We start from the raw sequence: 17,869 nt of genomic DNA on the forward strand, positions 1-17,869 counted from the left end.
ATGGCGGCGCGGCCGGCCCTGCCCGACTCGGTGCTGGTGCAGGTCTTGGCGCTGCTGCCGCTGCGGGACCGGCTGCGAGCGGCCAGGTAGGGTCTGCCCGGGCGGGAGCGGCCGGCTGCCGCCTCCCCGCCGCGGCGCTGACGGCCGATCGCCTCCCGCAGGGTGTGCCGGCGGTGGCAGCAGCTGGCGCAGGACCGAGCGGTCTGGACACATGTGGATCTGAGCCCTTACCGGGTACGGGCCGCCCGTCCGCACCGCGGGCCGGGGCGGGGAGAGTTCCGCTGTGGGCGGGAGGGATGGGGGGAAGCGACATCACCCCACTGTGCCCAGACACTGACTGCGGGGGTCAGATCGCCCCGCTGCGGGCAGAAGCTGAGAGGACAGGGGTGCCCTTCCCCAGCCGTGCCTGGAGCCGGGCCCTCTCTCTCACCCGCAGATCAGCCGCCGCACGCTGTGGCACCTGGTGCGGCACCGCCTCCCCGACAGCCTGAGCACGCTGCGGATGCGGGGCGCGCCTCGCTCCGGCGGCAAGCAGCGGCTCCTCTCGCCGGCACTGCTGGCTGCCCTTCGGAAGCGCTGCCCCCAGCTCCATCGGCTGTGCCTGACCGAGACTGACCTGCGCCATGTCCCGTACGAGAGCATGCCCGCCTCTGTCACCACGCTGGAGCTGAGCCTCTGCGACATCCCCGATGCCTGGTTCTGCGTCTCCCCTTCGGTGCCGCCGCCACAGGTACAACACCTCGCTATCCACAGCATTCCCACCTTTTCTGACCATCATCTTCTTGACATTTCCTCACAGAACCACTTGAAGACGCTGAGCCTTTGCGGCACCTACCGCGTCACTGATATGGGGATCCAAGCGGCAGCTCCACACCTGGAAGAGCTGGAACGCCTGACTCTACGGCACTGCATCATTGGCGATGCTGCCATGGTGTTCATCGGGCGGCACATGAAGCAGCTCCGCTACCTGGAAATCAGCAACGCCTACTTCCTGACAAACAGGGGGCTGGTGGCTATTGTGACACTGGAGCACCTGGAGACCCTGTGCCTTGATCTCTATGAGTTGGTCTCCCTTGGTACTGTTATCGCTTTGTTGCAAGTGCTGCCTCGCCTGAACCACCTCAAATTAGGTGGAACTTGCTTTGAAGATGAATTCCTCGGTAAAATTCAGGAGAATTTTCCACATTGCACCATATCTCACACTCTGTGACCACCTGAAGTTCTATCTTTCCTTAGTACACCTGAAGTGCTCCCCCTTTTTTTTTTTAAGCCTGTTTTCCTGTATCTTTGGGACGGAATTCCCACTGGCCTTAAAATATAAATAGGGTAAAGAGCTTGTAATGTAAATAAGTTTTTTAACAAACTTTTGGTAGGATTTCCCCCTCCTTGTTTTCCATGGATCAGAGGAATAGGAAAGCTGGGAAGCACACCCAGCCTTTGGGAACCCCACTGACCAAAACCTGGCTGGAGTGATGACAAATTTAAGCTCTGTCTTCTCCTCTTTCTCCTCTACAGAGGATTAGGCAGCAGCTTAATGAGTGCAGAATTCAAGGAGTGAAATGAAGAACCCTTCTATCACAGAAAAAAACAGATCTGGCAGCCAAACCATCACAATTACAAATTCCTTCTCCTTTCCTTTAAATTCAGATCTTCAATCACTTGTCAGACTGGTCATGAAGATTCCTGAACACCTGCTCCCAAGGGTCAGACATCTCCTTTGCCCCCAGGCATTGCTGGGGCTGCTGTTACCTCTGGGTTTTGCTGGTAACATCCACGTTTTCTCATCACCTTTTATTGTCTGTGTTCACATCCTCTTCCTCCTCCATCCCCCAATATCCTAACACCAGATAGCCACCTCAATGTTATGTTGTTATTCTTAATTTTTAGTCGATATTTTTAGGCAAATATTGTATTTATTTAAAAACTTGCAAGCTTTTAACTTTCATTTGAATCCTTGTTTTTAGGATTTTTTTTTTGTTGTTGTTGTTTTTTTTTAACCTGCTTCAGCATCTCTCCTGTCCCTTAGGCCAGCCTTCCTTGTGACAAGAGCATCCCACAGGAAACAGAGCAGGACAACTAATGCCTCAGTCAAGCCTTTTCTGCCCTGTTTTCATCCCAAACACCCCTGCCCTCCACTCAGCTGCAGCACATGCAATAAACCTTTGGGTTTCAGATGGTCCTGGATGGCAGTGACTCTCCCTGTGGTGAAATCCTCATTGCTGTCAGGTGGCCTTTGTGCCCTTGCCTCTTTTTTCTTCCTAAACCTAGTCTCAGGGTAGCTTCAGGACAAATATCCAAAGGTAAAACGTTCCAGCTCTGCTTTGGAAAGCATCCCAAGGCTGCTGACTTAGAAACTACCACTCTGTGTTTATCCCAGACATGGAGATTAACACTGGTGGAATCAGCCTTATTAAAACCTCCAGCATTCCCTGTTCCAGCACTCTCTGGGATGGGGAGGGACAGTACAACAGGAAAAGGGAAAATCAAAAAGCAGTAAAAATCCATCAGTCAGTCAAGGCACAGTGAGAGGCAGCAAGAACCTCAGTGTTCTCCTGATCTTTGCAGCAGGATCTTTGCAATCCCAATGGCACAACAACAGTCACAACATGCCAGTTTTCCATTCACTAGCTGCTAAATAGGGAACAGCAATTACAAACTGATATGGTGCAAAGTGGAGTGGTTTAGGTTTGGAAGCAGGAGGGGAGCTGTAAATATTGGATTACCACGGGCAAATTAGGGGAATAAACAACTGAAAGGTCTTTAATCAGCAGTTCTGGCTCACCCTCCCCACATACCTGCTTGAAGCTCTTTGAAGGGCCGTTCTTGACCTTTATTTCTTCTGATTTCATAACTCAAGGGGTTTTTACTCAGTTCATCTCCATTTCATCTTTTGCTGACTTGAGCATTTCTTCCCCCAACCCCACCTTCTCAGTGTCCATATACACATCATTACATCAAAGCCCAAATGTTCTTAAAAACACATAATAAATGAGTTTAGCTCAGAGACAGCTAAACCTTCAGCAAAACCAGGACACAAAACTGGTCTTAGCATCCTGAGAGCAGCAGCAGTTCACAGCCCTCAAAGTGAATAGAAAACTCAGAGCATAAAATTTGGGGTTATCAATCACAGCAGCAAGTGACCAAGCTGCTCCTTTGCCTCTTCACACACCAGCTTACACACATGTACCACGATTTCATACATGTATCTATTTAATATTCATACCCAGGTGTTTTATCAGATCCAAATCCATTTTGTTTTCTCAGCCAAGTGCATCTGCTTGTGCCTTCTGTTTGGCTCCTGACTCTGAGAGCCTGAAGGATGCCAATGGTACACAGAGCTGAGGAGGAAAGTGCTGACTGACAGCAGGTGTGTGGGGGGCATCTCGATGGGTGCACTGGCAGTTCTGGCACTTCTGTGAGCTACGGTTTTGCTCGTGGTTTTCAAGCTTGTAGCCAGACTCCACGAGAGAGAAAAAATTCATTAGCACAGAGGAGCTGGTTTTGAGTGTGGTGCAAATAGGAGTTTGTTCTTGGAAGGGGAAGGTCAGTGAAATCTTTCTATCCTGACACAGGTTATTTGAGAGCAGTCACATTTTGAACTTGGATCTGCATTTTGGGTGGTTTAGAGCTAGAAAAGGTGAATTTCCTTCTTTTGGAAGTACACACCGCCATCGTGTGGTGTGCTTTGTAAGCGCTGACAGCGCCCCGGTAAAAGTCACGCCTGCCTGTGCCGGCACTATTAGAGTGGGAGCAGCTGGTGTAGGGGTTCCGCTGGGGATCCTGAATCTTCGAGACTGAAAGAATGTCATTCTGCATATCGCTGGGAAGGAAGACAAATCGTCTCACTGTTGGCTGGGCAGTTTATAGGCTGCAAAAGAAAAGCAAATTCCAGCATGGCCTCTTTCTCTTCTAGAACCTTTTCCAGGAGACCAAGTGCTGAACATTCTTAGTTTTGTAACTGGACTCTGTGAGGCTGCAAGGGGAAAGGGAAGGCCAGTGCTTACTTTTTGTTATAAGACCTACAGTAGGAGAATAATTGCTGGACATGTTAAGTTTTAAAGCTGGGTTTTGGGGAGTGAAAGAATGTGATGGTTACATGAGGCTGAGCAGGAAACTCATGACTCCACAGTGTGGTTGCTTTTCACAGGATGTTAGTTAAATGTTGAGACAGCACCAGCTTGCTGAACCACTGCTGGTCTGCAGCTTTCCCTTGCCTCATGTAAGCCATGCCAAACACACTGGTGCAATATTGTAGTTTTCTTCTGATTTCTACCACAATATTTGCTGAATCTTGGAGTCTCAAGCTAAACAAAATTGTTTCAACATAAGCCTTGAATGGAAACCTGTGCCAGCACAGTGTTCACTGACCTTCCCCCTTATAACCAGAATTTGGAAGGCAATTGTGGCAGGCACTCTCCTCTTGCAGCCTTTAAACCATGGTGCTCTGCAGGTTAATTCTCAGCCTTATCACACACTTGCATTCTGAAATGTCAGTTTACTGTGGTGCAGAACAGTGTATGTGCACAGAAGCACTCCAGCACATTGCACTCGTGGAGGTGCAAGTCAAATTTCCAGCATGGGCTGGGAATTGCAGTTAATTTCCACAGGAAGGAAAGCACACAGGCCCAGTACTTTAGGTGCAGGTAAGAGGTGGCCCAGGGGAGGAAAAGTCCAGGCAGACACATCTGTCCCAGCAGCTTTCATCTGGGAGAAATCCTTGGAGGTACAGGGGCATTCAGAATTTCTGCCATGGACTCCTAGATGAGAATGACAGTGCATTTCCATGGTAAGGAAAGCACACAGCCCCAGTGTTTCAGGTGCACTTGAAAGGTGGCCAAGGGGAGGCCAATGCCAACCAGGCTTGTCTGTCCTGGCAGCTTTCATGTGGGAGTAATCCTTGGATATACTGAATTTTAGAGGTGCAATCCAAATTTTGGCCATAGGCTCCTGGGGAAAAAAAAAAAAGGAATATTCTTCTCCATAGGAAGGAAAGCTCACAGCCCCAGTGTTTCAGGTACAGAGAAAGGCACCCAAGGGGAAGTCAAGGCCAGTGGGACCCCTATGTCCTGGCAATTTCTGTCTGGGAGCAATTCTTTGTACTAAAAAAGTACTACTAGTAGATTACAGCATAACACAAAACAGTGCAGGATATCAAGGTACCTATATTAAAGCTAGCGAAAGAAACAATATTGATTAGGAGTCAAATGTAACTGACCCCTGAAACGATGATAATGTATACAGATTCCTTGCACTTAACCTTCAGGGGAGTAACTGCAAAGCAGGCAGCCCTGCTCATGGGAGAAACTCTACACATTTCCAGGAAAAGTACAGAAAATTTCTGCTTTGTCAAAGCTTGGCATAGCTTTTATAAAGTGACGTGTCTGTCAGTCAGAAATCCAGCTTTATCTTCCAGATCCAGACCACTCTTAACCCCATGGTACCAAAATAACTCAATACAAGACAGCTTGTCCTGTTTGAGTTATCTGACCAGTTAACAAGCAACAGATAAGCTCTTGTGTGGGGCGAGATGTGCTGCTACAGAGGTGGAATCCCACTCTCAGCCCGGGGTGCCTGGCTGTGAAGGACGGCCCTTTTCCACAGGAAGGAAAGCCCCAGTGTCTGTGGGGCAGCTGAGAGGCCATCCCCAGGAAGCCAAGGCCAGTGAGACCTGTCAGTCTGGCAGCTTTTGTCTGGGAGTAATCCTCGGGTGTTCAGTACTGGGAGGTGGAATCCCAATTTCAGCCACGGAGGCCTGGCCACAGAGGAGCGCTCCGGTGTCCCAGTGTCTGTGGGCAGCTGAGGGCACTCCCATGGCCCTGCCTGTACTCACCCTGGGAGGCTGCGCCTGACCCTCATCACCCTCGGCCCGGCCCATCAATCACTCTGAGTGGATGCCTCCACATCTCAATTGCCCTTAGTACCGCCTGTCAATCAATCTCCTGGGCTGATCCCACCTGTCAATCGCTTTTAGTGCTGTCAATCACTGACAGGCTAATCCCATGCTTATAGCCCTTCACAGCCGACAGAGACGCCGTAGCTGTACACAGCCCACACAGCCCTCACAGATCCCCTCGCCCCCATCGCCCTCTCAGCTCTCCCAGCCCTCAGAGCCCCCACAGCCCTCACGACTCCCGCGCACCCGCCCTGCGCCTCACGGTCCCCGGCGCATGCGCGCCGCTCTCCCCGGCCTGCGGCCGCGTGTTCTGCCGTGCCCCGGATGTGGCCCCTGCCCGGGAAAATGGCGGCGCCGGGGTGGGCGGAGGGAGCGCTGTAGCGCCCGGTGCCATCTCCGCCATGGCGGACCTGGGCCGGCAGCTGCACGAGTACCTCGCGCAGTCCAAGGCCGCTGCTGCCGCCACCGGTCCTAGCGCGGTCCCCGCAGCGCCGGCGGCCGGCGGCTCGCAGGAGGAGGCGGGGGACGGCGGCGGGCTGCGGGCCTGGCTGGGGGCGCTGAACCCGTTCCCGCCGGGCAGTGCCCCGGGCGCCACGGTGTGGCCTTGGACGGGAGAGGAGGACCCGTGGCTGCCGGGACTGTCGCGCTGGCAGCGGCTGGCGGGCAGCGGGCTGTGCGTGCTTCTGGCGGCGCTGTGCTTCGGGCTGGCCGGGCTGTGCGTGCCGCTGCTGCTGCTGCGCGCCCGCAAGTTCGCGCTGCTCTGGTCGCTCGGCTCGCTGTGCGCGCTGGGCGCCGCCGCGCTGCTGCGCGGGCCCGCCCGGCTGCTGCGGGAGCCCGGCCGCGGGGCGCTGCTGTACCTCGGGGCGCTCTTCGGGACGCTGTACGCCGCGCTGGCGCTGCGCAGCACCGCGCTCACCGCGTTGGGTGCCGCCGCGCAGCTCGGCATCGCCGCCGCCGCGCTCCTGACCGCCCTGCCCGGCGGTGCCGCCGGCCTGCGCCGCCTCGCCGGGCTGCTCCGCGCCGCCGTGTGCGGCCGAGGCAAGGCGGCGCTGCCTCTGTGAGCCGGGCGCGCCGGGGAGGAGCGGCCGCGGCCCCGCGGGAGTCCCTCACACACGGACCCGGAGCCTCGCGCTGTCGCCAGCCGACTCCCAGACCGGAGACGCCGCTTCTCTACGCCTCCTCCGCGTCCCGGCACGTTTTCCTCGCCAGCGCTCGAGGAGCAACAGCGGGGCTGGCAGCCCGGAGCGGCCCCGGTGACTCGGAGCTGCCGTGTGCGGTGTCAGCCTGCCCAGCCGCCCCCGAGCTTGTTATCTGCCTTACCGCGCTGCCAGCTCCATAGCCACGGCTTGGCATCGCTGCCAGCTCCATAGCCAGGGCTTGGCATCGCTCCACCTCTGCGTGGGGAGCTGGCAGCATCCCGCTCATTCCCCAGCCCGGGACCGTGTGGCTGCTGCGGCGGCTGCTGCGGACCGCGCGGTCGGAGCCCGTGCGGCGGCATTACGGACTTGGCCGGTACCGAGGAGCGGCTGAGGTGCGCAAGGCTGACGGATGCTGAAACACGAAGATGATTTAGCAAAACGCGATCGAGGCTAGGGGAGAACATTGAAAAATTAACTGGTGTTACCTCATTTTGTGCTGACCCCTACACTATGAGCACATACTGGTTTTGCTGTCAGCTCAGACCAGTGGTGAATACGAAGACTGTGGCCACTGAACTGCATTTCTCTCTATAAAGCAGCTTTAAAATAACCATCCAGTAAGTGAAACAAACTTTCCTCGGGCTGTGGGTCACAAACACTGCCCATAATTGTAAGGGGAGGGGGTGTTCTGCATGATGATGAGAGGATGCAAAGTGCTGATGTTGGTTAAGAGCATTGGCGTTTGCAGGTACTGCTGTAAGGGACCAAACTGGGCTTTAAAACGGGAGCTTCAGCTCTTAGAAGTTCGTTTTTGTGTATAGGTATTGCTCTCTGAACTTGGGCAGGAGTTGCTTACTTGTCCCAGCCTGACCTTTAAAAATAGATTTGCCAGTAACTGGAGCTCTGCTTCAGTGCAGAAACTGAGCTGCCTTAGGAGGGTGCTGAATTCAGGCTGGCAGAGCTGGGTGCTCCTGTTTGGGCCAGGCACTGGACTCTTGCAAGGAAATGGGACACTGGAGCCCCCAGTGAGTTCTCACTGAGCAGCTGTGCCTCATGGAGAAAATAAAGCCACTGCAATACTTACCTGCTATCACCATTTAGTTTTAATAGATTTACCAAATACTTTTCTGAATTAAACTGAAATTGTTAAAGGGGGTGCTTAAATGTACATAGATTGCTTTAATAAAAATATTTGTATCCAGTTGTCAGTATAGACATTTCACTAATGGTCATTTTTTTTCCATTAAGAATGTAGATCAGAGCTATCAGAATAGCATTAAGTTAGCTCTCTTGTTTTTGTAACTTCTAAATCACAGTATATAAAATTAATTTTATTCCAAACAGCAGTGTAAAATTAAATTTGAGACAACCTCTGAATTAACAGGTAGAGCATAAGAGTCTGTGTGCAGCACTGGTAAAATAGCATGACCTGAGGAATACAGAAGTATAATCCCATTAAATAACTGTGCCCATTTCCCAGTAATAGTGGGTCGTGGCATCACAGAATGGGAAGCTGCTTCTGTCTCTGCTATGCTGTTGCCTTCCAAGATTTTGTAGAAACTATATCTAATAATCAAATTTTCTTAGGACTTTTTGAGCATATGATTGTGAAATACTTCAAAACTCCACTTAAAAATCTGCCCCTTGAAGAGTATTACTGAAGTACCACAATTGTTTAAGGAATTAGACAATTATCAGAGGAAATATAAGTTGTCTAGATAAAGTTTAGTTTTCTTTTGTTACATACATTTTAACTTATTTTGGTAGAGGACTGTGGTTTCATTAAAGCCTAAATCTCATCCTCTAACTCATATGGTCTAAGTATTGCACCCTTTTAGCCTTTTAGCCCCTTAACATATACTGGGCTTGCTAAATAAATTTAAAAAAGAGGGCAAGCTTTCCTCTTTGCCAGTGATTAAATCATTAGTATTTCTCATGAAAACTTCAGGACAGATCCCAACTCTCAGACCAACACCCAAAGTGCTCAAAGTCCTTCAGATAGAGCTAAAAAGCATTTTTTCTCAAGGGACAAACTGTCCTATCAGATGGATCTCAGCTGTTTCTAGTTAATTCCTTTTAGACCATTCTGTCTCTCCTGAGCCCCATGACAAGGATTTTATAGGATTTTCAGTTACAAATTTTAAATGTGATTTGATACACCACAAATTAAAAACCAAGTAAAAAGTGTCTGACTGAACCAAGAGAACAGCAGTTAAGCATCTGTGCTTTGATGTCTTTGAGGAATGTGGGACACCAGGACTTGAGCCAGTCTTTGGTAAACCTGCCTATGAGAAGATGCAGCAGCTCTGTGTGTTCCTGGGTTGCAGGAACCTCTAGAACTGTCTCATCCTGATTACAGCTTGAAATTCAAGGAGAGAGGGAAGCCTGGTTGTGGTTTTTCATTATATGCTCTACTTTCAATACAGGACCTTCCTGAGGGGTACCTGTACAATAAATACTTAGGTGATAACATTTTCACTGAGGTGTTAAAGGAGCCTTCTGATAACATGGTGGCTGGAGATAATTAATAGGAATGATTTATGGGGAAAACAAACTCATGGTTGGTAAGCAGCTTTATTATGAAATGTGGGAAATGGGAATAACCCCTCCTCCTCATTTCCCTCCTTTAGTAAAACCAGGTAACAATATCCTAAAGAAAAAGACACTTAAAAACCCTTATTATTGAAGTGATGAATTTCACTTCAGCACTTAATGCACCAGACTCTGCTGAACACCCTTAGCTTTAAACAGTGTGTCACACACAGCTGCTGTAAAACATACCAGTCAAGCTGCTAAACTTTCTGTCTCAGTTTCTGTAAACAGATGCTGTTTTGAACAAAAATCTGTGGCTTGCCTAGGTGAAGTGTAGAATGCCAATCTTTGCTGTGATGTCTGTCTTAGGATCCAGGTTATGTAACTCACACTGTGTCTTTGACAATTTGTTCTAAACACTATTCCACTCTTTTCTCTTTCAGGATGGCAGACTAGCAAGCAGTGGTGATTGCCTGCATTTTGGAATTTTGACCTCAGCACCATTGTAGACAGCTGTGGCTAAAGATGAAAATGAAACTTCTCTGTACATGATAAACCAAAGCCCTAGGAATGGGCTCTCAGTATTTTAACTGGCTGAGATTTCAGGAGGTAGTGCTGTTGCTCCATCTGAAACACAAATTTGCCTAAATGCAACCCTCTGTAATAATAGGTGAGTAAAGAATCACACACTGTTGATTTTTTTTGTTAATTTTTGAGCAAATTACATTCTGTATTCATACAAAACCAACGTAACTCTTTGACAAACTGTACATATAGAAACAAGTTTCTGTCTGGAGGTGAACTGAAATCTGTGGAGATGCTCCATGTTCCACAACACTTAAAAGAAATTCCAGCTCTTGACAAAACAAGAAAGTGAGGGGAATGGGAGTGGAAAGAACAAAACAAAGGTAGCTACAATATTGCAGCTAGAGGCAAATGACTGATTCAGGAAAAGAAAGACCCTTGTTAGGAACTAATGCACATTCAGTTATCCCAGTTAAGAATCCAGGTTCGTGGCATTGCAGGTGAGTCCAGAGTAGCAGTCTATTTAAATATTGTCCCACAAGGACTGGGCATGACCCAGTCAAAGCCTCTTCTATCGGCCTCGTCCACCCCGAGATCCTCCTCTCCGGGACTGGCCAGAGTTCATGTTATTTCCTCTTCCCCAATTGCTGCTATTCCTTCCTCCTCGAGAAGGGTTATTGCCTGCCCCAGGGCCTCCACCAAAGGCTTCCTCCCTGTGGAATCCATCGTGGTGGTCTCCATCTAGAGAACTGGACCTCCCAGATTTCGGCGCTCTCTGTGAAGGTCCCGAATTTCCTCGTCCTGCAAAGGAAGCACAACCAGTTACTGGTGTAAGTTTGAGCTGAGTCTCTTCTCAGACATGCCAGATATGGAGCTGCTTCTACTGTGGTGCCATCATTCATAAACCAGCTGTAGCTGAGACCTACAATTTTAGGCCTCCTCCCTCAGTACAATTTTCTTACACAGATTTAGTGTCTCCATTACAGTTCAGAAAACGGACAACAATCGAGATTCCTTGGGAATTAAAGGAGCTTGCATTTGATACTGTCAGCAGGCACTGAAATGAAGACAGAATAATGACAGCTTTTCCTCCAAACTGCCAGTTCTTGTGCTAACACTGTGGTTCTCTCTGTGCTTTTATTGCAAAATACTTTTTTTAATCCTAAACAAAGACATTGCACTGTTGACAAATTGAGACAGTTGAGGTGGATGGTGAAAATCATGAGTAACATTACTGTTTTGTTCAATTTTTTGCTAAAAATAATAGAAAAATGCTTTATTTTACCACTAACCTGGAACAAAAAGTACTCAAGCTCTTACTGCCAGGAATGGAATGTTCTAATTCTCACATACCTTTTTGCTTTTGATATGTTTGATACGAACAACAAAAAACCCCAACCCAATTCATTAGCCTAAAATAAGAAGTAGTATTTTGAGAAAACAAAATCAGTGGTAATCTTGCTTAAGGACACATACTACAGCTAAATTCAGGTATCTTTGCTGCACATTAGCAAGAGTGATTTTTGTTGACTGGTTTGTTCCAGGAAAAATAATGGTAGAGAAGTTTATCAGCAGATAAACATCTGTGAAGGAATGACAAAATTTAAAACATCTGTGATAACATTTAAAACATCTGTGAAGGAATGATAAAACCTGGGAACAGAGTCCATGCAGAGAAGGAGTGGCAAGCAGTTAAAACTGAATGAGCTTTGGGACAGTGGTGAGAGAAGTGGGCTGGGATTCAGTGTTCAGTGGCATCAGAGACAAAGCTGTGCAGTCTAACAACAACAAATTCAGCTGCAGGCTGCCAGCTGAGCATGTGGGAGCAAATGAGAAGGATGTTTGTCACTGATCACTACCTGACAGTGGGTAGTCAATGTGAGGACATTAAAGAAAAACAATATTTACACAAGAAAACAGAAGCCCTGAGATCTGTAAGAAATAGGATCAAGAACTGTGTGATGCTAATAGCACTGACTCCAAAAGAATGTGTTCTGTGGGTTACAGCAACATGGGACCACTTAGAGGAAACTACAACATCAGGAACTGTTAGGAAAGAATGGAGAAAATGGAACAAGTACAAGAGAATGGTAGAAATCCATGGTTACACCACATATTAAATAGTGTGTGCAATTCCTAGTTACCTCATTTAATTCAGAAAAGGACAATTTAAAACTCAAAACAGCACATACAGAGTAACAAGGATAGTGAAAGAGACAGAACAATTTCTAGAAAGAAGAAAGAAATCAGAGCTCTGACTTGGAGAAGAGCTGGTTCAGGCTAGAAGTGGTGGGGTTCAGTGCAATCAGAGGTGGCATTCAGTAATAACAGTGACCAACATTCAACTTAATTACAACACAAGACATCAAATTAAATTAGTGAATAATAAGCATAGATCAAGGGAAAAACATTTTCCCTCTTTTTTTTTAAAGCATAGTCTACTTCAATCAAGTTTTAGAGGTCTGTCCATGGATGTTGTATGTATCAAAAGTTTATAAGATTCTTAAAGCAATTAGAGAAATACACAAAAGGTAACTAGAAAGCCATTACATATAAAAAGAATGTTTTAGTAACTCAGAGGTTTAGAGAACACTTCAGGGACATATCACTCCAGGCTCAATGTACTTACATTTGAGTTAAAGAATAACATCACAAGCATTAATATTAATAAACAACTATTCTGAAAATGAGGGGAAAATGCTCTTAATGAGTTTTCCAGCTGGAGTAACAGAACCAAAAACCAACTACTTTTCGACAGGGCAATAAAGAAGAGGATTCTGCAGTGCTGGAGACAAGATTTGGATTTGATGTTTGAAAATCCCTCTGTTCTATGTTCCTGTAAGACTGGTCTGTAACTTCCCAGCTGGTAAAATCAGATATTTACCAGCTCAGCTTTATGCCCTCTGAACAGAGAAGTTCTGGATACACTTAATACTGAAAATACATTCCAGTGTTACATAAGGGTTCCAATCAAAGGGACTTTTTACCTTTGCCCCTCTCCTCTGGAGGTCCACCTGGAGCATCCATGTCCCTGTGGTCAGAGGTTCCTGGTCCATCATGCCAGGGACGTTTCCGTGGTGGCAGTGAGGCCATGTCCATGCCCTGGAGTGAAGAGGAACGTTCTCTGTTGGCTGGAGAGTGCCCATCATGAGGAGGGTGATCTGGACGAGGACCTGTACATGAAAACACAAGATAAGTAATGTTTATAGGATCATTATTCTTCATTTTTGAAGGCAGCCACATAAATTTACAAACTGCCCACACTGTTTGGCACACAGTTTGAAGTTAAAATTATGTAAAGCTTCTCTTCTGTCCCATTTTTTAGTAAAAAAGCTAAAGGTAAAACAGATTTTAAAGATGATGGGAAAGAAAAGTGTGGCAGATGTAAAGTGTCCTTTCCAGTATAAAATATTTCCATGTATTTTAGAGACAATCACACCTTCATTTATTCATGTGCCATTTGTGCTTTGTTTTCCATGACATTCTGCAGCTCTGTCTTGCCCCATATGGGGCTGCCTTTAGTAACACAACTGCAAATATAAGCTGTCAGACATTGCAGCTGAAAAGATACCAACACAGAGAAAGATTACTGTTGGCATTAATAAAGATATTAAAAAAACCCATGACATGTGATTCAGTCATCCAGAGGTGACAATTGCCTGGGCAGTTCTGGACTGTAGAAGAACACAACTGAAAATCAAGGCTTTGAGGGCACAGTCACTTTTATTCAATAAGCTGTATTTAGAGACAGTTAAATTCTGTACAGTTCTTTCTTCCTAAATTTCAATGACCAAAGAACTGCATTTGGCTTTTCTCATGGTAAAATACTAGTAACAAACATGTGAGGTACAGGAAAAAGGCATGATTTAAAAATATTTTTTAAAAAGTTATTATATTGTAGATGTCTACAAACTTCATCAAATTTTTTACCTGGTTCTCTGTTTCCATCCCAGGAGTCTGGTTTCCTCCCTCCTTCAAAGCGTGGGAATTCATCTGGAGTAGGAAGCAAACCCTTCCGAGCTCCTGAGCAGTAAGAGAAGCAGGGGACAGGAGTGAGAAGAGACATTGTATTCATGAAAATAATGTCACCTGCCCAAGAAGTGCCTTTCCTTCCTCATCCTTGTATTTCTCTGTGGAAGAACATTCCCCTTACCTCTCGGAGCACCTCGTCCTCGCCCCCGAGCACCATGGTCCCTTCCTCTGGAGTTTTCATCTGGAGAGTCAAAAGCATCATCTGGCCCAAAATCTTCAGGGCCAGGAAAGCCATCTCTGCCCCTGGGTCCCCGGCCCTCGTGCCTCGAGGGTCCTCCTCTTCGGAAGCTACAACAAAGAACATGATACAGATGTGGCTTTTAGGCATAACTGAGGCAGTTTAATTATCAACTCATTTCTAAACTGTTTCACTTAATGCTACAGCACATACAGTTACTAGAACAGGATTTGTAGGTGGGAAAGTGCCCATTTCTGCCTTTGAGCACTTTGATAGTAAGCTTTGTAATCTTCCTCTCATATTTTCTTCCACTGATTATGTTGGTTATTCATACAAGAAAAATATTATTAAACACAGTGCATTCATTTAATGAAAAGGTGGGAAAAACAATGAGTGATGATAGATACAAGGTGAGGTAAGGCAAGGCAAAGTGTGAGTTCCCCTTAACTCTGAAGCTCTTACATTCCCCTTCCATTTTTTCCTTTCCATTTCCATCATAAACTGAAAACATAGAAGCAATGAGAGTCGTGGCTATAACAAAACATTACAGGATCTCATTCCTATCAGGTCTATGATTCTTTTGCCAGACAATTCTCCTTTTCATTCCATTCTTCCAAGTTTACAATTCTAGCAATTGCATCTAGACTGCCCTTGGATCTGTAGGCAAAGTGATGGCTGAACAGCGCACAGTGGCATTCTGCAACCTGAAGAGCAGTTTATCCAACTGCAGTAATGAATTTTGTGTTGCAAAATGTAATTATGAGCCTGAAATTGATAACTGCTGTCTAATAAGTACCAAGGGCACCTTCAGGAATTTGCTATGACTGGGTTCTGCACAGCATCTTAGCTGAGTACAGCTCCTCCAGCACCACACTGGGGCCTTGGACAGCTCTTCAGAGAGGAGAATGGCTCTTGCTGAGCTGTCAGTGCCATGCCAGGTAAGCCTGCAGCTGGCTGTGTGAGTAACTAGCAGTTCTGTTCCTGACACAAGCAGTTCAAACACCTGGAGGGTTTGCAAAGCTCAGCCCTGCCCTGTGAGGACACCTGTCTGTCACAGCCCGGCTGAGGTGTTCCGGTGGTGCAGGCACACTGGTGTCCCCACCGTGCCACCCCACGCTACTCTGCCCCCCCTCAGTGACAGCACACGGTGTGGAGCTCTCCTTGCCCAGTCACAGGTGCCTCCCACCTCCCCAGTGTTCCCAGTTCCACTCTGGCTGAACTGGAAGCACACAGCATCCCCGTGGTGTTGGCTGTGTGCAGCATCCCCTTCCCCAGCTCATTAACGACACAGTGCATCCTATTACAAGCAAAACTTTAGATACTTTTATTTAGAATTTTAACAACATTAACCTTTTAATTACAAATTTAAATATTTTAACAGTAGTCATAACACAATACAATATTCTTAAACTTTTACATTGTTTTTAATAAAAAACAATAGGTCTGTCTCCACCTCCCAGAAAACAAACACAATACAGAGAGGAGGCTGCTGTGCCTGTACAGGTACAACAGTGGATGGAGGAGTGCTTTGTATGGACCATGAACCATTTACATTAACCTGGATGGTTTGGGAAAACAAACTCAACAGTTTCAGGTACAAATGGTTCAAATAATCACAGAGCAATATTGTTTAGCCTTGAAAGAGCACAGTCCTCTAGAGGTTTCTTAGAGGGCCTCCTGCTTTAATACTGATATGGTGTGATTCAACTTAGCTTGGAAATTACCAAGATTTTCAACACGAGGCCCCAGGGCTGCAGGAACAGGGCCTTTCCTATTTCAAGCAACTTATGGACACAGTTGAGTTTTGAAATCTACGAAACCTATGCCTGACACAGCCACAGCTCCTAATATTGTGTTATGGATATACTTATTTGCCTTTTCATATCAGTCACACATAAAGCCCTGCCTTGTATGGGGTTCAGTTCCTGTTTGACTGCTCTCACATCTTCTTCCCCGAGGCCTAGGACCTTACTGTACACAACTACACACTGTGCAGATTAGCAGGCAGGAAGAGGCAGGTCTCTGCAGTAGAAGCATCATGTTGATATAGAGTAAGAACAGGACAGGGATGAAAAGGATGGGAAATTAGAGAGAAACACACATACACACATTTGCCTCTCATGCTTGATCAAACCAGTTACAATCTCAATTTCAAACCAAGTCTGCTAAACGAGTGGTTGGGATTAAGTCCACCACAGCATCTGCAGTAAATGGCACCTAGTTCACCTTCATTCCAAGAAAATCATCAAATTTACAAGCACAGTGAGCCTTTTAGAGCCCTGTACCATTTCACTTCAAACTTTCTGGGCAAACACTTGTACTCTGATAAATAGAATACTCTTAGTTCAAAAGTCAGATCTGCAGGTCACAAGGTTCTTGTTTCCCTTCCTGAAACTTTTTAAAAATCAGGACCAAAATAAAATATTTGCCAGTCCCTAAGCATTTTCAATATAAGATCTGAAAAATCTCTACTGAGCTTCTAAAAGTCTTGTCTGCTGTGTCTTTTAGAGTTCTGTGATGCAGACCATTGGACCACTGGACCATCCAGCTGGATTTTCTCTGGCTTTACTTTTTAAAAATGGCTTTAATTGTTACCTTCTTTAAGTTACTGTTCATTTCTTTTCATACTCTTCACACAAAAGGAAGTTACATCTTACAGAGCTAGGTAGAAAATAGCTAAAAGAAGAGCTGTATAGATGCAAAGTAAAAGGAATGTAAGAAAATGATTAAAAAGGCAACTAAAACACACAAAATTCACATTATGTGGAGACCACAGCATATTTGTAACAAGCACATGTTCTTATACATAGAGAGTTGGTGGTCAGTGAGAGGCTTAGACCTTGGAGGCCAAATTTCATTTAATTAAACTAACATAAATCTGGAGCAATTTTGCTGATAATTAATTTCAGAGACAGCATTAATTCCTCCACACTTACATTGGTAACTAAAAGCAAATTTATCCCTTTGTGATTTATTCGGAGATTGTGAGCAATGACAAGGACATTGCTGTAAATCAGATTATTTTTGAGTTCTTTGCTTGGCATTAAGAAATAAGTCAGAAAGAGAAATAAAATTTCTACAAGCAAACGCATGAAAAAATAGTCTCGACAGTCCAACAGATGCTGTAAGTCTGGCCCTTCTATGTGGCAGTCACATCACTGCTCCTGCTCCTTACAAGGGCATTGCATCTCATCCTACAGTCTCTACAGTCATGCTGTAGTTTGTGACTGGAGACAGAATCTCAAAATCCACTTCTAGTGTTCAAAAGTTTGTCACTTTAACCTTTAAGTCTCCTCTCAATTTTCATCAAAACGGTCTCAGATCTTCATCCTGTGTCACTGGATCTTCTCTACAAACTTTCCCCCTTCTCTTTACTTACTGTTTAAAGACACGGAAGCTGCTGTGTACAATGACCATTTTTCAAGTTTTCTTCTATTACTGAATGATTTTTATGGACTCTACACTCAGGTATATTAGAGTTTTCATTTCCTTATTGGTTTCCAGTTTATAAATCTGAAACAGATAGACTCCTTAATGAAAAGGAAACCAGGAATAAAAGAGTTCCCTCCA

General features: G+C 46.3%; 3 protein-coding genes across 5 annotated transcripts in view; 2 read left to right on the plus strand and 1 right to left on the minus strand.

Moving 5' to 3' along the window:
- FBXL12 (F-box and leucine rich repeat protein 12) lies at positions 1–1,210 on the plus strand. Its single transcript, XM_030954775.1, has 3 exons — positions 1–86; positions 162–234; positions 437–1,210. Exons 1-3 carry the CDS (start codon positions 1–3, stop codon positions 1,208–1,210), a joined length of 933 nt encoding a protein of 310 aa, XP_030810635.1.
- A 5,014-nt stretch (positions 1,211–6,224) lies between these two features.
- On the plus strand, positions 6,225–16,738 carry SFT2D3 (SFT2 domain containing 3). 2 transcript variants are annotated; one of them, XM_030954843.1, is made up of 4 exons: positions 6,225–7,649; positions 10,008–10,234; positions 12,848–13,285; positions 14,043–16,738. In XM_030954843.1, the coding sequence occupies exon 1, from the start codon at positions 6,295–6,297 to the stop codon at positions 6,952–6,954; it is 660 nt and encodes a 219-aa protein (XP_030810703.1). In that variant the 5' UTR covers positions 6,225–6,294; the 3' UTR covers positions 6,955–7,649; positions 10,008–10,234; positions 12,848–13,285; positions 14,043–16,738. The 2 variants fall into 2 exon arrangements, with proteins under 2 accessions (XP_030810703.1, XP_030810704.1); XM_030954844.1 differs by having other exon boundaries at positions 13,098–13,285.
- WDR33 (WD repeat domain 33) overlaps positions 10,261–17,869 on the minus strand; it is a 69,667-nt gene continuing 62,058 nt past the window's right edge. The window contains exons 20-23 of one of the 2 annotated variants that reach the window (XM_030954841.1): positions 14,243–14,409; positions 14,020–14,112; positions 13,077–13,262; positions 10,261–10,890 (exon numbers count right to left, since the gene is read on the minus strand). In XM_030954841.1, coding sequence (XP_030810701.1) covers positions 10,661–10,890; positions 13,077–13,262; positions 14,020–14,112; positions 14,243–14,409 — 676 coding nt within the window. In that variant the 3' untranslated portion in view covers positions 10,261–10,660. Of the gene's footprint in view, positions 10,891–13,076; positions 13,263–14,019; positions 14,113–14,242; positions 14,410–15,541; positions 17,813–17,869 lie in introns of those variants that run through there. The other variant, XM_030954842.1, reaches the window with a different exon arrangement.

This window comes from Camarhynchus parvulus, chromosome 9 (assembly GCF_901933205.1).
Source record: "Camarhynchus parvulus chromosome 9, STF_HiC, whole genome shotgun sequence".
Taxonomy (NCBI): domain Eukaryota; kingdom Metazoa; phylum Chordata; class Aves; order Passeriformes; family Thraupidae; genus Camarhynchus; species Camarhynchus parvulus.

Excerpts from the sequence above, each read along its gene's own strand:
- FBXL12 (XM_030954775.1), top strand. The coding sequence starts at position 1 with ATGGCGGCGCGGCCGGCCCTGCCCGACTCGGTGCTGGTGCAGGTCTTG. Across the intron at positions 87-161 it reads GACCGGCTGCGAGCGGCCAG|GGTGTGCCGGCGGTGGCAGC; the intron begins GTAGGGTCTGCC and ends CGCCTCCCGCAG. Across the intron at positions 235-436 it reads TGGATCTGAGCCCTTACCGG|ATCAGCCGCCGCACGCTGTG; the intron begins GTACGGGCCGCC and ends TCTCACCCGCAG.
- SFT2D3 (XM_030954843.1), top strand. The coding sequence starts at position 6,295 with ATGGCGGACCTGGGCCGGCAGCTGCACGAGTACCTCGCGCAGTCCAAG.